At 34.4% G+C, this 18,557-nt stretch overlaps 1 protein-coding gene across 7 annotated transcripts in view; it reads left to right on the forward strand.

Moving 5' to 3' along the window:
* Inpp4b (inositol polyphosphate-4-phosphatase type II B) overlaps positions 1-18,557 on the forward strand; it is a 765,962-nt gene that overhangs the window by 517,516 nt on the left and 229,889 nt on the right. For all 7 annotated transcript variants that reach the window (XM_063260829.1, XM_063260831.1, XM_063260834.1 and 4 more), the window contains 3 exons: positions 113-224; positions 4,709-4,781; positions 12,274-12,421. In XM_063260829.1, coding sequence (XP_063116899.1) covers positions 113-224; positions 4,709-4,781; positions 12,274-12,421 — 333 coding nt within the window. The remainder of the gene's footprint in view (positions 1-112; positions 225-4,708; positions 4,782-12,273; positions 12,422-18,557) is intronic.

Raw genomic sequence — 18,557 nt, forward strand, 5'->3', positions numbered from 1 at the left:
AGTTTAAAACAAAGTAAACAGCAGTGTTACTGGTTTTTAGAAACAAGCATAATCTGGACATGTTTGAGAGACAAGACTCTCACTTTTATAACTCATTGATTTCTGTTTGCAGGACTTCAGATGGTGGCAAAGTGGTTGGCACCATAGAAGTCATTGTCGTGAAGATGGGGGAGATTGAAGATGGGGAAGCTGACCACATCACAACAGATGTACAGGGACAAAAGGTAGACTCTCTGTCAGCCCTTTGTACAAATTAAATTAGAAATGATCATCTTCGCTGCATGCCTTTATCACTCGCACTCTGTGGGGGTTTGAGATCTCATTATTTAAAACCTGTATGAGAAATTGACTCTGGAATTGGAGTACAATGTGTGTGTCTCATTCTCTGAGCCAGAGGGCCTTTTTGCATGGAACTGGGGAAATCTACGCACCACTCAGAAATACCTTTCTCTTTGCTTATTGCCTCTCTTCATTTGGAATGAAAATGTTGATCATTGTTGCATTTGCTAGGATTAACCTTGCAGGAGATGGACCAAACATTTTTGGGGTAGTATGGCCCAAAGTAACCTACTCTATTTCCAAAACCATTTTTTTTAAAAAAAGGTGCAATTTTAATTTGGATTTTATGTTATGCATAGGAGGGAAGATTTTACAGGAACTTTGTGCCTTATGAGTTTGCAAAGAGAGAGGCAGGAAACAGAGTATAGCAGAGGCACAGCTCTGGAGGATGGGCTGTGCCCACTGTAATGAAGCTGCTTATTTCGAAGCCCAGGAGTAATGCATATAAACATGTGCCCACGAATGTTTCTTTGTGCTGCCTTTTCTCTGGGGATGAAAAACCTCGTATAAATATAAGCCTGAATTTCTTTCTTCGGAATGAAGTTGCCTACTTTATTGAAGCAGTTGAGACACATAGGGAAGACTTAAAAACTGCTAGTAATTTTTTTAAACAATAGGGTTATTATATTGTACTGTAATTTCTGGCTTTTCATCAAGGAGAAGTTTTAAGTGATAAGTACTACTGAATCATTGTCTGGTTTGTTGTTTCTTATCTTGTTGCATGTTTAATTTTGCTACTAACAAAATATCCAAATGGGAGATGGTGTTTATCCATCAGTTACCAAATAACCAATGTTATAAAAGGTCAAAGACTATCTTACAAAAACATATTTCAGAAATATATATTTCATATCATATTAGATTTCTCCAGTCTTTGGTCTATGTTTTGCCACCTTCCCTTGGAATACTACCACATACCATGAAAATTGTTCAAGGAAACCTAAAGTTGCAATCAGGGAGTTTGCAAATGTCAGGGCCTCTTTGGGCTTGTCCACTCAAGACGCCTGTTTTGAGACTTGATCTCTTAATTCCAGCCTTGTTCCCTTTAGAGTCCATGCAAGATTCACCTTTGTAAACACCACATGAATTATTCTTATATTAAGATGAACCAAGAGAGGATTTGGATGCTAAGTAGGGGACTGAGTGTGGAAGCTGATAGACCTTTACGCCTGTGTCTGCAGCCGTAGAGCAGGAGACCAATAATAGAAACACTTCCTGTTTCAAAGCAGAGCTGTTTCCTCTGACTGTGAGTCTATCCCTAACTACTGATCCATTCGCCTCACAGCCCACAACCTCTTGACTAAACACTGACACTATTATAGGGTAGGGCAAACTGAACCATGCTCCTTTTATAAGTCAAGAACATGATACCACCAAAGTCCTACATGAAATTTTTGGCTTAGTAATGTGAACTTTATAGATATAACAGAGCTATTCTAGAAATAGAAGGTGGCAGAAGCAGTACACACTTTGAGAATGAGTCATAAGTTGACAAAAAATGGTAAACACACCAAATATTTTTGGCATCAATTATGTCCTGTCTGGATATTTAGTGTACCTTGATCTTTTGATTTAAAAAACTGTTTTAGAAACTATCTTGGCAGTCTCTAAGAATATTCATGTTTGAGAAAAGAACATAGAGAAAGATCTGATATGCAAGATTTTACAAGAAATTTAAGGAAGTAACTTTGTCTTAGTGTTTTTAAAGCATGGTCCCAATCATTAGGGGTACTTTTTTAGAAATGCAAATGCATGAATTCTTCTGCTAATTCAAAATCCCTTTGAAGTGTTTTAATACAATCTGTAGAGTGAATGACATACATGAAAAGAGAGAATAACTGAAATAGAAATTATTCCTAAAATAATATCCCATTTACTGGTTTGCATAATTTATACAGAACAGAGCAGAACTTCTTTTATGTGCCCTGGAAGTGACACATGTCATCTCTTGTGTAGATTAAAGAAGATAAAAGAATGATTCTTGTATTAGTGAATGTGGACTACCATTTAAAAATACCATATGGGGTAGTTTAAACAATAGGAATATATTTTTATATAGTTTTGGAGGCTAATAAAACTCAGATCCATATATTAGTCATTTAGGTTCTGAGTGAGAAATTATCCACGTTAGTCAATGTAAGTGTTTTTTGAATGTTTTCTGTTTATGTATCATGCATCTAAATCTTCTGAGCATTCTGAATGATAGAGGTGTTTAAATTGCCAAAGTAGAATGTTATTGGGTTGAAATTGTCCTATCTGCCTTTGAAGTTTGGTGAATGATGCAATCACATTTTGATACCTACCTTGTAAAGCAGTACAGACCTTCCTTAGGCACTGTAAAACTTTCTTTGATTATACAAAGAGTCAGGGCTTTCTCCAGATAGGAAACCACTGTCTCAGAATCATGACTTGTTCCCTGTGAATGATGGGCTTCATTAAAAAGGTTCAGTATAAACCTGTAACTTATGTCATTGATGATGATGTTCTTTGAGAAAAAGGATAGTTCATAGCTGTATTTCTAATTATTACACGGACACGTGTCAGGAATGATTATGAAAGATCTCCAAACTAGTTTTGAAACTATCAGATTTGATTTGTCAGCAAACAGCCATTGTATATGCTGTAGTAGCATGCTGACATGATGAATATAGTGTTTATGGATGATTATTTTAACAGCTTTGTATAGCCTTAAGGGAGTAGAGGAAACACTGGAAATGGAAGAAATAATGAATTTTAAGTATGTCCAAACATCAGTGCACATTGCCTCAGAGTTTTGAAAAATGAAATTCCATACTAGCTGTGGATTCAAAGAAGGAAACCACCTGTGAGTTCTATTGGGTCTAAAAATTAATAAAAGAGAATTAGAATTTTAGAGCGGGCATTCATATTTTGAGTGATCTAGGATCTCATGAAAGACTATTAAAGTACATTTTTTGCCCATCAATAAATTGACTCAGTAATATGATGAATGACACAATAGAGAAATTAGTAGACTGTAAGAAAGTAACATTTAAATAAAAGCTTTGAATTACTTGCCATTCTCCTTGAAATTTTTAAGTAGCAGATACGTTCTAGCCTAAATAATGGGCTCAGTGTCTGATTCTCAAGGGGACCTGCCCTGGAGGAAGAAAGACATAGACAGGTGGGGCACATAATATCTATAGCCTTGGGAATTCTTGAAGTAGCCTTGGGTTGACCTCTGGAGGATGGCAGTCTGAACCCCTGGGTTCTCTGGAGCAGAACTATATAGAACATGCAGAACATACTCGTGTCGCTTTATCTCTCTCATCCTGAAGACTTGTAGCCCTCTGTGTGTTTTGTTTACTTTTATTTGTATATCTCTGTTGTGGTTTTTTTTGTGAAAAGTGACTCCATGGCACACTTTTGGCTAGAGGTGAAGGAGGGAAATGCTAGCTCTTCCAGTGTAAAAACTGGTCTCTTCTCAACCTCCCGGGGCCAGGAAATCCTTGTGTCCTATGTAAGTTATAGTTTCATAGACAGCTGAATGAGACTGCCATGCAAAGGGATGGATTTTTCTGGAACATTCTCTTCCATCATGCCTCAGTCTGTACAAAAGTTCAATGTACGCTTCTAGGTGCTTTTCTTCTTCCCATCCAGAGTCATGAATTTAATCTATTAATTGTGGAGCCAGGAGATCGCCATATTTATAAATGGTCTTATACATTATGAACAAGGATTTATATTGTTTTGCTGAAGACAAAAATGTTTTGGTCCTACATAATTAGACATTTTGACATATGTTATCTTTAACTTAAAATTTCCTTTAGTCAAAGTTTAGAAAATAAATTGTCTTCTATTGGTCTGAAATTCACCCAGGTAAAAGAAATGTTAACAATTCTGCCTGTTAAATATGATTCAGTGTAGTAAGAACTTATATCTGGCAAATGAGGGACAATCCTTTTTCCTTTTTTTACATTCTTTCTCGAGTAGTCTCCAGCCACAACTGAAACCCAGTCTCTAATTAGATAATAAAAACATATTACAGGGCACCTCATGAAGTTCACAAACACTTTGATTTGCAAACAATTTAGTATCAGTTAGCCATCAGGTATCAAACAGGACCATGGCCATCTTCACCAGACAAACACAATTGTGGGCATCTTTTCCAAAATTGTAGAACAACTTAACTTTGTGAACTTACATGCCAAATATATATATATATATATATATATATATATATATATATATATATAAAACCATAAGTTAAACAAGCTTCATAGTAAAGATGAGGATGGAAACAGTTTTACAAAAAAATGATTTTTATAAATTTCTTGAAACCATGTGTATAGCCTTGTGTTTTTGTAAGCAAAATTTTGTTTCAATTATTTTTTGTTTTATTTTTTCCCAGTGTGCACTGGTATATGAATGTACGGCCCCAGAAAGTGTGAGCGGGAAGGACAACTTATCTTTTTTGAATGCAGGTATGGAATGCAGTTTTGGGTAGTTATGTTAATGTCACGTGAGCATACATTTTAATTTTCTATAAATTCAACACTGAACCAGAGCAGTATTCTGACAGCACTATTTATGAGCACTTATTAAGTGAACTGGTAAATCAGATAAAGCCATCAGAATGGGGACAAATTATACAATTCCATAACCAAGATGTTTACACCTTTAGTTATATGGCAGATCAAGAAAATAACTTTTGGTTATTGAATTGAATATTTTCTGAAAAAGAAATACTAGAAGAAAGACTAAGAAATAGAAATGTGAAGTTTTTATTCAGTTTCACTTGCTAATCATATACTTCAAAAAGGAAGATTTAATACATATATAAATTAGGTAGGAAAAATTCATAATTACATTTGTATATTCCTCAGTGTATATCTGTATATAGTGTTACTGATAGTAATGTACTTTGGCTTAAACAAGACATTAAACAATGTATCAAAAATATGTATGAGTAAAATTCATATATATTTCACAGTTAGATATATGTGAAATTATGAATATATAAAACAAAAATAATTTGGAATGATAAGATAAATGTCATGATAATGATATTGAATAGTGACTACTACAGTGCCAGTATACTAAATGAATTATATGCAATGTTTTAAAAAGTCCTATTATATATATATATATATATATATATATATATAATATTAATATCAACATTTTACAGGTGAGTACATTTGTCACTGTCCCCTATCTTACACATTGGAGCAGGTCCCGAACTTAAGCCTGTTTTGATACTCTTAAGTGCTAGGCTGTATTAAGAAACCACTAATTACAGACTTGCTGTCATAGGACAATAAATCTTACTTTTTTTATTGTCCTTCATGTAATACATTTATACAGTGACAAGGGTAGCATGAAATTCAGATTAATGAATGGTACAAAACTTCAAGGTCTTACTAATGCATAATACCTATGTTATTCACTATTCACTCTGCAAGAGGCAGCTACGAATAGGAAGTGAAGGAAAGCACCCATCTGTTTATACACACAAAGAAACTGACTTTATTTCATAAATATGTAAAAATAACAATTCTACCAATACAGAACCAGGAGACATACTGCAAAAACGGATAGCTGATTCTGAACCTATGACCAAATATCATGGAATTTTTTGATGCTTATTTTTGAATATTTAATATCAGACGAGATGAGCATTAAACAATGTTGAAGGTGTTACTCAGACAACTAGATTTTCTATGTACTATAAAAGTACCTGATAAACTACAATATGGTAAAAATATATAAGGCATTCTCAAAGGCTCCACTTCATATTTATGTTTTCACATCAAAATTTGCTAAACCCATATCCTTTATTTTACTATGTTCAAGTAGTCGACTTCATTCATTAAACGTCAATTTTGAAAAATAAATTTGAGTGTGGTAGATATTAAATTCATGTTGAATACAGTTTGAATGACTAAGGTTATCACTCAAATAATCACTACTGTAATTATAAGATAATTTTTAATGATCCATTCCTGTGAACCTTGTAATTTTTATCACATTAAAAAGAGATGCCATTTTAAAATACTGATTGGTAAATTATAAATTTCAAAGAGAAAGAGCTTATTTATTCTCTAAGTAAGCAAATATGTTTTTAAAGGAAGAAGAAACAACTAAAACATATCAAAAGTAAATCCATACCTCCTGAACATATAATGAGTCCAAAGTCTGTAAGAAATGATTGTGGAAGCCATATCACCCCTTAGATTCTCAGTTGCTATTTGTTATATGTGGAGTATAATATGATAACAGTGTAGATGGAATTAATGTGAGCAGACGCAGTCTGCAGCTTGGGTACACGTGCTAGAATGAAAGATCATATGTTATTGATTTCCTGCTTAATAGAGGTAACAGTTTGTATGGGGATACTCCACTTAGATTTGAAGACATTTCTGATTTTTTTTTCAGAATAAGATTTATATGTGTACTTCTTAGTACAAGTTTTCAGTACATAATGATTATATTTATTGCTGAGAATTGGTACATGTAGATCATATAACTCAATTTTTTTCCTTCCCCTCCAACCCCCTCTTTTTGCAAGAATCAGATTAATTTGATGGGCATTTCAGCTGTTTGCAAGATATAGTTATATAGTTGCAAGATTTAGTTATTACAAGATATGCCACTATAAATATGGGTTTATACATATCATTATGATATTTTATTTTTAATTATTTTTCCCATCAACCAAGGAATGGATGAAAAGTTGTTTTATTTTTCTACAGTGGCGTACTACTCAGCCATAAAAAGAATAAATTTAGCTATTTTTTATTTTTTGAGAAGATACTAAGAAGAGGGATAGCTAACTCAAATGGAACCTCTAGGTTTGGTTTTTGAGGAATCTCCACACTGATTTCCACAGTGGCTGCACCAGTTTAAATTCCCATAGACAGTAGAGAAGGGCTCCTTTTCCCCCAAATCCCTTCTAGCATTTCTTACTGACTTCTTGATGTAGTCATTCTTCCTTGAGTGATATGGAATCTCAGTGTCTTAATTTTCATCTCTTGAATGACTAAAAATGTAGAAAATTTTTCAAATATTTATTTTCCACTTCTACTTCTTCATCTTAGAAGTGTGTATTCATTTCAAATGCTCATTTTTGGTTTGGGTTTTTAAAGTTGGAGGAGTTGGGATTTTTTGGTTCCTTATATATTTTTAATATTAGTCCCTTATCTGAAGAACAACTGGAAATCTTTTCTCCACTCAATGGGTTTTGTCTCTTCCCTCTGTGAAGATTTATTTTGCTGTGCAAAAGATTTTCAGTAAGATGAGATCCCAGATGTTGATTATCTGTAGTATTTCCCTTCTGATCAGAGTTTTGTTCATAAAGCTTTGCCTACACCAATGTCTTCAAGAGTTCTACCTCTTCTTTCTTCCAGATTTAGTGTTTCTGTTTTAATATTTAGATCTTTGATCTATTTAGAGCTTAGTTTAGTGAAAGACAAGTCACATGGGTCTATTTTTTTCTTCAGCATGTGGAAAGCCAGTTTTTGCAGTATCACTTATTAAAGAAGCTATCTTATTTCCAATGAAGGCTTTTGGCTCCTTTTGAAGATAAAGAGACTTGAGTATGTTAAGAGTTGCTTCTGATCTTCTAATCTGTTCCATTGATCCTCAGGGCTGATTGTTTTTAGTCCAGGCAATCCTGGAAGAGGACTCAGGACTTTTTTTTTTAGTCATTTTGTATTATGGAAAATCAGACTAAATGGAGGTCAGTGTCATAAAGTCTGGAATATGTGAATGATTTCAAAAATACAGACCAAGCGTTGTACATAAAGTAATATCTCTGTTGAAAATAAAACATTGAACAGGTATAAAATATGTATGACTCTGGCTTGTGTATACCTTTTGTCTTTTGTTTGTTTATTTATCTCTCTACACTCAGCGACTTTGGAATGAACCCATTAAATTCCCACATGGTATTATTAGTTTTTAATCTGTAGGCAAAGGGAGCTATTGACATTCTTCTCAAGGCTTTGTATTCATGTATTATATAGAACTTACCAGTCTCAAGTGAGTTAGGAAGTACTCATTGACTGAGTGGGAGACAATGTCGTATTTCATAGCACCTCTCCACTATTATAGTTATACCTCTGGAGGTTTTCTTTGTAATTGATTGTAAAAAGAAGAGGCTCCTTGCCCTCAAGTCTCACCCTTTTCATCGCCTTTTAGTTCCCAAGTTGAATGTGTCTTTTGGGCATCTGGAGAATGGAAGGCCAAGTAAGAGGAAAGATGAAGAGGAGGAGTGAGAGAGAAATTTATAATTAGGTGAGCCTGAGAAATATCTAGACTACCTTAGTTACATGGGAAACTGACAAGGTACTAGAGGATATTATAAGTGATATATAGATATAGATATGTACATAGATACTATATATATATATGAAAATCTTACAGAGTTTGACTAACTGCACAGCTTAGAAAATTGTTAAAACATAAAATTGCCTCTAATTATTTATTTGTTCACTTAAGCAAAATGGTAATAAGAAAGTATAAAACTGTCTGATGTTGGAGGACAGGGAACCTAGGATCCTAGTTCTAAGTGTAGGGCAGTATAGATTGTGAAGTATCTCACATGGCCATGCATTTTAATGCTCCTGTTTAGTCACAGCAACAGTTTTCTGATCTGCAGTCTAGAAGCTCATAGCAGAAAGCATGCAGGCTGCCAGAAAAAGCAGTGTGGAAGCCTAGATTTTCCTAGCAGAAATGTGAACTTGATAGACAACTGAGTTTCTCTGGGTGTTATGATTTGGATATGAAGTCTCCCCAAGTGCTCATGGGTTGCAGGCTTGATGCCCAATACAGCTACGTTTGGTGGTGGTGCCTACAGAGGTACTTGATCATGAAGGCTCACTGTTCATGGACTCTTAGGAAGTGAAAGCTGCTAGGAAGAGGTGTGCTCTGGAGGAGGGTAGGTCTTGTCCCTGGCTCCTGCCTCCCTCTCTGGTGGAGTAAGCAGTTTTGCTTTGTCATGCCCTTCTGAAGTAGTGTTATACCTCATCACAGGCTCAGAAACAATGGAGCCAGCTGTCTAAGAACCTTTCTTTTTGTAGTGAAATGTCTGCAGTTTTGAGTGCAAGTAAATCTTTTCCCCTCTGAGTTGATTTTCTCAGATGTTTTTGTTACAGCAACAGAAAAATATCTAACACACACATCAGTGGTCAAATGAATATGCACAGTCTTTGAGCTCCCTACTGGCTCTCAGATGTTTGAAGTGGATGTGATATCATTTAGCTTTCCCTATGAAAACAACATAATACAAAAAAATACTCATTTCAATCAGATACACATGCCAATTCTTTATTATTTACAATATTCTTTCTCTGAGTTATCAGTTAAAGCCAGAAAGCTTGACTGGAGATAAAACTTTTAAAACTTCATTGAGATGATAATTTGTACAATCAAAACTTTAAAGAGTTTCCCCGCCCATGAATCTTTGTGTCAGGTTCTCAAATCACAGGAATAAATGGGCCCTGTCACAAAATGTGTTATTGTTGTCCCATCGTAACTGCATTGATATACTGACCATTATGTACAGTATCAGAGACCTCTGAGACTGTCACATAAATATTAGAGAGAAGATATTAGATTTTTTAGCCTGATTAAGTTGCCTGACATTTGATTATTTCACTCAAATGTTTCATCTAAAAAAAAAAAAATTCCCAGAGTGTTTGAACTAATGGTCATAGGAGAGTTCCAGAGCTCATTAATCAAACTGCCCTTGATTTCTACCAAAGCTATTTCAACAAAGGTTTTATATTTGGAGCACATCAAAAGCTTTGAAATGAAAAACAACAAAGGCTGTTAAATGACTTGTTTTAGGATCCACAGAGAAATAAATTTATACTTTCCAGTGTAATTAAAATATAAATTGTCTAAAAAATAATTGTTGACCTGTAAAGGGCAAAAAATTCCAAGTAGTGTTAACTATATTTGTAGCTAAAAAGATTTTATGTGATTTTTGACAAAAGAAGAGCAAATGTGGTAGGTATAGTTGAACCAACTAATTGAATGCTTTGAAACAATTTGGATGCTTTAGGGTTCTAAGTTTTGTCTTGCCATGAAAAGATGCAGTCACATTCCTAACACTGTTATGATATAGGACTTCATGAGATCTCATCCTATGTGATAAAACCTGACACCATATCTGTATTTTTCAACTCTAGAGATATGCCAATAGAAGGAGTAAAGTGCTTATATTTTGAAACATTGTCACTCTAAAAATGAATGAAATGAACTTTCTTTCATTGACTAGTTATAATATTTCAGATAAAAGGAAATAAATATAATGAACTCTATATGTGTCTGTGATGAATTCTAGTTGGCAAAATTAAAAAAATATAGGTATATTTTAAAATCTTTTTGGACATATAGCTCTGGATTTTAACATATTTTCTGTCTGCCATACTGGAAATATTCGACATTGTTTTAGCCTTTCTCAGTACTGTTGAAAAATGAGCCCTTTGCCTAATTCTTTGCAAGAGGGTATAAGTACACTAGAAGATTTGGATCAAGTGGCTGAAAAATGTGATGTTTGAAATCAAAGTTTCTGATGTGATTGAGACCAATTTTGATGATAATTTTTACACTATACCTTTGAGAATGGGTGGTTGCAGAAAAATAGATAAACAGAGTCTCATTTCACTGTTCAGAAAGATGAGTGTTAATGTTTGCAAAGTAGCGACTGAGATATGGCAGCCTTATAGAACCCAGCACTTCTGAAAGATATGTTTTATTGTATGTTAAGGGAAGCTAGATCGCATACTCTTCTCAGTATTATTTCAAGTCTTACATTCACTTTAATTAGCAACCATCATTTCCAATGAATGATATTGGAAACTAGAGTTAGTCAATAATAGAACCTTCACAGGTGATTTATACGATTTTTTATTGTCCATTAAGCTTTGATGTATGAATTTAACAAAGACATTCATTTTTTAATGGCGATGAAAATGCACTCTGACCTGAAATATGAGTCTTGGAATTATGTTGTGAGTTTATGAAAGTGTGTGAGGTGCTGTCTTAATGTCCATCCCTGCATTATTTTCTAGAACCTTTTAAACAGATTGTTTGAATAACTTTGTTGCTTCTTCCCTAACCCCTGCACATCTATCCTATGAAGAGTTTCTTTATATTCCCTTTTCTTGTTTTTATGAATTATGGACTCAGGAAAGCTTGTTATTGACTCACTGAACATATTAAAACATGCAGACTTTGTTTTCAGCAACAGGAATGAACCTTTTTGGAATATGAGCATTTTTATTACTAGAACATTCTGAAGCATCCAAACTAACATATCTGTTGTTAATCACTGTGCAAATGAGTGAAGTTGACTAAGAGTGATCAGAAGGAATTTGTAAACATTGTTCAAGTTGTATTTTATGTGTATATTTATGTGTTCAAGTTGTATTTTATGTGTATATTTATGTGTATATTATGGGTACTTATGTTTCATAAAATGTTTAGAAGAATTTCTTGTTAACACTAGCAGTCTGGGAGGCTGAGAAAGAAGGATCAAACACTTAAGCCTAGACTGAACCATGTAGCAAGACTCTTGTCCCAAAATTAAAAAGATAAAGGGACAGATTGTGGATATAGCTTAATACAACACACAAACACACACAATTTAAAACATATAGAAATCAGTAGGTAATAATTTAGGAAAGTATTAGCCTCATTTACAGACTCTACTCTGATATAAACACTTATACATTCTTTAAAATTTAACAGAAGATGCTCCAGAAACTGTTGAAAATGTGTTATAAAATAAAATTCTTAGAAGTTCCAATATGCTAACGAATTCTGATATAAATATCTTCCTGGTAAATCCTGGTAATATAAATAATTAGTATGCTACCATAGTTAATGATACTATTAATTGAGTTTCTCTCATTCTACATTTATTTACAATTTAACTGTCCCTTCTTTATTTTTCCTCTTCCACAGTGTTAAAGAACCCAGTCTGTAAGTTATATAGATTTCCCACTTCTGACAATAAGTGGATGCAAATCCGGGAGCAGATGTCCGAGAGCGTTCTTTCTTTCCATATTCCTAAGGAACTGATTTCCCTTCATATAAAAGAAGATTTGTGTCGGTAAGAGAAAAATTTATCATTGTCCCTCACACTATTCATGTCTTTGCTTCTTTTTATTTTTAACCAACAAATTTAAAATTGTATTTATGGTGTACAACATGTTGTTTTGAAATATATTGACTAGAATAGCTAAATCAAGCTAATTAATGTATATATTATCTCATGCCCTTATCATTAGTTACTTTTAGAAAATTCCTCTGAAGCATTTTTCTTTGTATTTAAACACATTTTTCTTAAAGAAGGATAATACTATAAAACTCTACACTTTCACTGTCCACTACGATTGCCTCTAGGCCTATGTGCTATTGATCATTTGAAATACGACTATTCCAAACTGAGATGCTCTGTGAATGGATAACATGCATGAGACTTAGAATTCTTAGTTCGCACATTCAAATGATTTAATAATGAAATGTTAAGATTTTGGATATATTGGGGGTGAATTAAAGTTAATCTCACTGATTTTTCATTTTTATTCTTTAATTATGACTAAATGAAAATTTAAAATTATATATGATTCTCTTTTGTGACCTGAACTATATTTCTCGTGGACAGCTTGGCATGTAGCCAGTAACATGCACTGACTTACATTAATTCACGTGTCTTTATCTGCAGGTAGTAACTGTTACTTTAATTCCTATTTAAATTAGCAAACAATAGTGCTCACCTTGGAACTATTCATTTGTAGCAAGGCTTTAATATAGTTGTTGGTCTAAAATCATTAAAGATAAGTGATAAACATGTTATGTTAATGGACAATGTTGTTGTACAGCGAATAATTGTCTATAAAGTAAAAGGATTTCTGGGCTTATTGGTTGATAAGAATTTCTTTGAACCATGACTTAAATAATTTGTTTCTGTATCTTTTAAACAAACCCATAAATGACTTTAAAATTCTGAATACTATATTATTGTAAGCACATTTATGGCTCTAAATCTCAGATAACTGGAATTTTTTTTCATAATGAAAGTTCTTTAATCCATAAATGCACAGCAACTTCTAGGATTTTCTGCCTTACATTCATAATACTATACACAGTAGTTAATAGTACTGTTTCCCTTTGCTGGACTCAGATGTTCCCCAAGATTCCCTTTGATCTGCACCACCAATACACAGTAGACAGGTCAGGTGATATCTGTCAATTACTGACAAGATTGGTGACAGTAGGAGTAACTTCCCAAATACCATCTATCAAAGTGAAGAAAAAGAGAAACAGAATTTCAGGAAAGACTGGGCAGAAAAGCGGGGTAGCAAACGACCTACACCTAGGGGAACGAGGCATGAAGGAGGCCAGGGAGAGGGGTATTTAGAATAAGAGGAGGGAGATCAGGCCACAGATACCAGACAGCAAGTGTGGTCTGGGGGCAACACAAGCTAGGTCCGTGTCTAACAATCTTTTCAGACCATGCAGTTGCCAGGTACAGGGGTGAGTTACTGTGAGCCCAGGTGTTCTGACACAGATCTTTCCTATGTTCCCCACCTGTGAGTAGGGGATGACCAAAGCAAATTGCAGGAAGGATAAGCAGGTTTATGTGTTAGAGGAGAAGACTACAGAGTTTGGTTCTTTGAAATGGGGAAAGAATCGTCCTCAACACGACTGTCTTCTAGCCTGCTGCACTCCAAGAACTACTCCAACGAGCTGTGTGAGGATCACCGTTTTTGCTTGAAGTGATGTTGAGAGTGGCTAGTTTTCACAGGGCTTGTAGAGCAAGGAAGGACTCCAGGTAACCAGGTAGAAGCTGTAAACACATGACAGAACCTAGGACCTCTGTTCAGCTGAGAAACACAGAAGAGGGTGGCCAGAGGAAGCAGCGGTAAGAAGGAACAAATGGGCTTTCCTTACCCTGTGAAGAACATCTGAATAAGGGCACCTAATTTACCCAATCCTAGCTTTCCACTAAAATATCTAAAAAGCACACAAAATGGAATGCAATATTAGTCACAAAACAGAAAAAATATAGATATATCTCTATCTCTATCTATCTATATATTTAACATAACTAATTACAGGATGCTACTTTGGGGTTGAAAAATGTTATTTGACAAACCATGCATACTAATTCATTTAAAAATGTTACCAACTAGTGAGAGAAAGTAAGGAGAAAGAGCAATACCAGTGCCTCAGTCCATCTCTTGTCATCAATTTAGAGGCATGGCAAGGACCAGTCCGCTAGCCTGGGCCTGTCTGCTGCCTCTGAGTCCACCACAGTAATATCTGAAGCTCCTAGTCTTCTCTCTCTCCCACTGGTGTCTCTATGTCTCATCCCACCCTCAGGAGGATTAATGAGTGGGCAATAAAAATAAACAAACTATTGACTTTTGGTAGGTAGAGACCTTTATACTTTCTGTTGCTGTTTTCTTATTTTTCTTTTTAACACACAAGTGTTTCCCAGCTACTCTGTTCTCTCTCTCCCTCTCTCTCCTTTTTCTCCCTCTCTCTCTCTCTCTCACTCTCCCTTTCCCTCTCCCATCTCTCTTTTCCACATATATTCGGCGCAAAGATTTCAGTAACATATGGAAAAAACGGGTGAACAGTTCTGGTGGAAAAGAAGCAATAGTAGCTCCATATACAAAGTTCATTGTCAGTGAAAGTCCTAGAAAATAGGGTTATTTGTCACATTTCTGACTTATGAAATTGAACTATATAAAAACCCAACAAAGTGTGAAAATAGGTCAGAATTCTGATCATGAGTCTGTTTTCTATGGATTGGCTTTTTCTGATATTTTCCTGTACATTAGAATGCATTGAAAAATCCAACAATGAGCCTTTGAAATACTATAAAGGAAAGGGAGGAGAAAAATCACCTTGAAGACTCAACAGGGAAGTATAGCAAGATTGTAAAAAGGAAAAAAAAATGTTGACTGTTCATCTGAGTACAGTGTCAGAAGATGATTATTATGAAACAGGGTCAGATATCTATAAAAAAGAACCACATAAAAAGGAAAGAACATAAAGAAAATGGTAACAGAGGAAATAATGAAATTTTAAAGTGCGGCAGACAAATTAAGTCCACCGAGCTAGCAGAAAGTATTTGACACTGAGAAATCATATCAGTCATGTAGACGGCAAATAGAAGCCCTTTCTAAATGCTAAACAAAGGTGAAAAAACTCAAAAGGATGAAAGAGATATTAGATATGCTGTCCAAAGTGCTGGAAATTATGAAGTAACTTTCAGTATTAGAGAAGAGCACTGCATGTAAAAGCTTGAATGAAAACAGTGGATAGGTAGGTGAGTCCTTAGGGTTGTTTGTTTGTTTGCTTTTGTCATTTTGTTTTTCTCTATCATGAGCTAAGGTCAGTTTTACCTTTACTTCTCTGCAGAACTGAGTGGCCAGAACTAGTGAAACAGCGTCTTGTGATTCCTCAGAGGGACAGGATATGTCCCTACCTTATTATTTAGGGTCAGATTATGAAATTTTTATGAAAGAAGGCAGTAGAAATGCCAACCTTCAATATTCAGGAGCTCAGCAAATGTCACTCACAAGATTGTCTTGAAAAACCTGCTTGAAGATACATGGTCATCCAATGGAAAAAAAATTTAAAAGGAGAACCTATTAACATTGCATTATAAATTAAGATAACACTACATTATAAGATTAATATGTAACATAATATTAAAATTGAATTAAGAATGTAAAAATGGAAGGTCCTTCAAAAGTATTTGAAGCTTTTTTTTTTTTTTTTGATGAGATGGAATCTCCATCCAAGGCAAAATTCTGAAGTTCTTTTCTCAATGACTCTTTCATTGCTTGAATTCAGATTCCAGAAATGGCTTCGTTTGCTCCATTTCTCATGCTGCTCACCACTCGGATGCTCTCTCTTACTGGTTTGGATGAAATGCTTGGTTTCCCTGCTTGGAAATCTTCCCTGGGAGAATTAGCAAACAAAACTCTGAGATTCTTTAGGAAAGCTAAATTGTTTCTTAGGCAACTTTATATTCCAGTCATTTCCATGGACAGGGTCATAGAAATTTTTCTACGTTTTATCAATAGGAATAATTTATGACCCTTTAAAATAAACATCATCAGAAGTATATCATTAACTTTTTGTTTGAGTATAAGCCAATATAGCAAATATAAACTCACTGTGTCCCTTTCCATATTTTGTTATGTATAAAGTCTGAGGGAGACATGAGACGTGATCAAAAACTATTTTGAATGTGTAAATATTAAACAGTTTATTGCAGTAACAGTCCTATTTCCATGAACCCCTCAAAATACTCACCCTCACTTCCGCACACTTATCCCCTTATTCTTTCTACTTTCTGACTGCAAGCAGTTCTAGAAATCCTCTTTCTTGACTGCTTTAAGTTACATTGTTGTGGCTGCATCAATGTCCAAAAGCCATTTAAAACGTTTACTCTTCATGGTCATTTTGACTTTGGGGAAGAACCGGAAGTTGCAGGATGTCAGATCTGGTGAATAAAGTGGATGAGAATCCATCACAGTGATTTTACAAGCTGCAGTCAGCAGCAGCATCCCATATTTTTGATCAAACTCCATATAGACATGAAAGAGAACTTCCTGATTTGTTTCAGAAAGTGGCAAGAACAATGAGAGGACAGTATTCTGAGTGTGATTACTGGCAATGTGTCTTTTAATGTAATATTTTCTAAAATATTTAAACACAACTTTTGATCAACCTTGTAAACAGATAATTGGCTAGAATAATACCCTTTTGCTCTAAAAAGTAGTTGATAAAATATGAACTCAATTATGCCCTGTGTCAGGAGTCAGTAAAAATTTATTCTTATAGGCTCAGTGAAGGTGTTTTTGTTTTTCTCAGAATAAATGATCTCTGTAACCACCAATTAGTTTTACCATTGTAGCACCAAAATACTTATAATAAAAAACTTTTCAATGAATACATATAACTATGATTCATCAAAACTTGAGTTTCAAAAGTCAGACTTGTCTCAGGGTTACATGATGATAAATTTGCAAACATAATTTAAATCTATGAAGTCTGGATTTTTAAACTACTAGACTTTCTTTTCTGATCATTTGATTCTTTCAATATCATTTATCATCCTAGTTTGGAACTTTTATATTTTGAAAAATAACCAAACAGTCAATGATTCTGAGTTGTTGGGTTGCTGTCTTTCTATGTGATCATTTAGGTGTCTATCTGAATACATTGTTTCATAACTGCCTATACTTTACTTAGATATGAAAATGGAAAATGAGAGTGACTGCAATGATTGACAGTAGCTTCATAAACTCATAGATATTTCCTAAAATTTGATTATAGATTTAATGTGAAAGAAAATAGCACTTAGAGATGAGACTTAAGGAAATTTTAAATATATATAAATAATATATTATACAGTCAAAACTGATTTAATGACACAACTCTATTAGTGGTTTTATAATTTTTATCTTAGTAAGAATAAAATCCTACTGAAAACATTCAAGGATATTATTAGCTTCCACACATCTGAGGCTGCTGTGTGTTTCACTGAGCACATTAGTGTGGTCTTTTTTGCAGAGACCATGGAAGTGCACTGTGTTGTTCTTTGTGTGATGCTTATGTCTAGCGTAAGTGAGAACCTTATCCTTTGAGCCCATCCACAGCGACTCTTTTCACACCACTCACACACAACGTCTGTCCTTACCTAAAGATGCCTTCTAAAATACCTTTTGCTATTAGTCTCATGGTTAGCCTGACATAACTACTCAATATGAACTACTTTTATTAAATTTGAGATTGCATATACACAGTCTTAGGGAGGTGGCAATTGAATCCTCTGGGAGCTCCTCCCAACTGGCCAAGTCAGTGGCACTTTCTGAGTTCAAGTTCACATTTATAACAGCTTTTGAGTTAGTATTGAAATGTTTTCCTAATGTTATTCTTCAAATCTTACATTATGGTTCAAAACATTCACAAGGAGAAAATCTTAGACATGACTCAACTTATATTAACTGCTTCGAAGAAGGCTCTTACTGTGCTTAGTAAAGTTCTGATTATTTGCTCCTTGAAGCACAATCTACAGATACACAAAATATAAATTGAATGCTTACCATGAAAATAATATGTGGCCACTGCAGAAAATAAAAACATAGAAGATATGAAAAAGAAAAAGCCATTGAAATTGCCACCAGAAAAGAAAATGTAGGAGTTATTCTGCATTCTAT

Source organism: Cavia porcellus, unplaced genomic scaffold (genome assembly GCF_034190915.1).
Source record: "Cavia porcellus strain 051 isolate PalLab524CR breed Dunkin Hartley unplaced genomic scaffold, mCavPor4.1 scaffold_14, whole genome shotgun sequence".
NCBI lineage: Eukaryota > Metazoa > Chordata > Mammalia > Rodentia > Caviidae > Cavia > Cavia porcellus.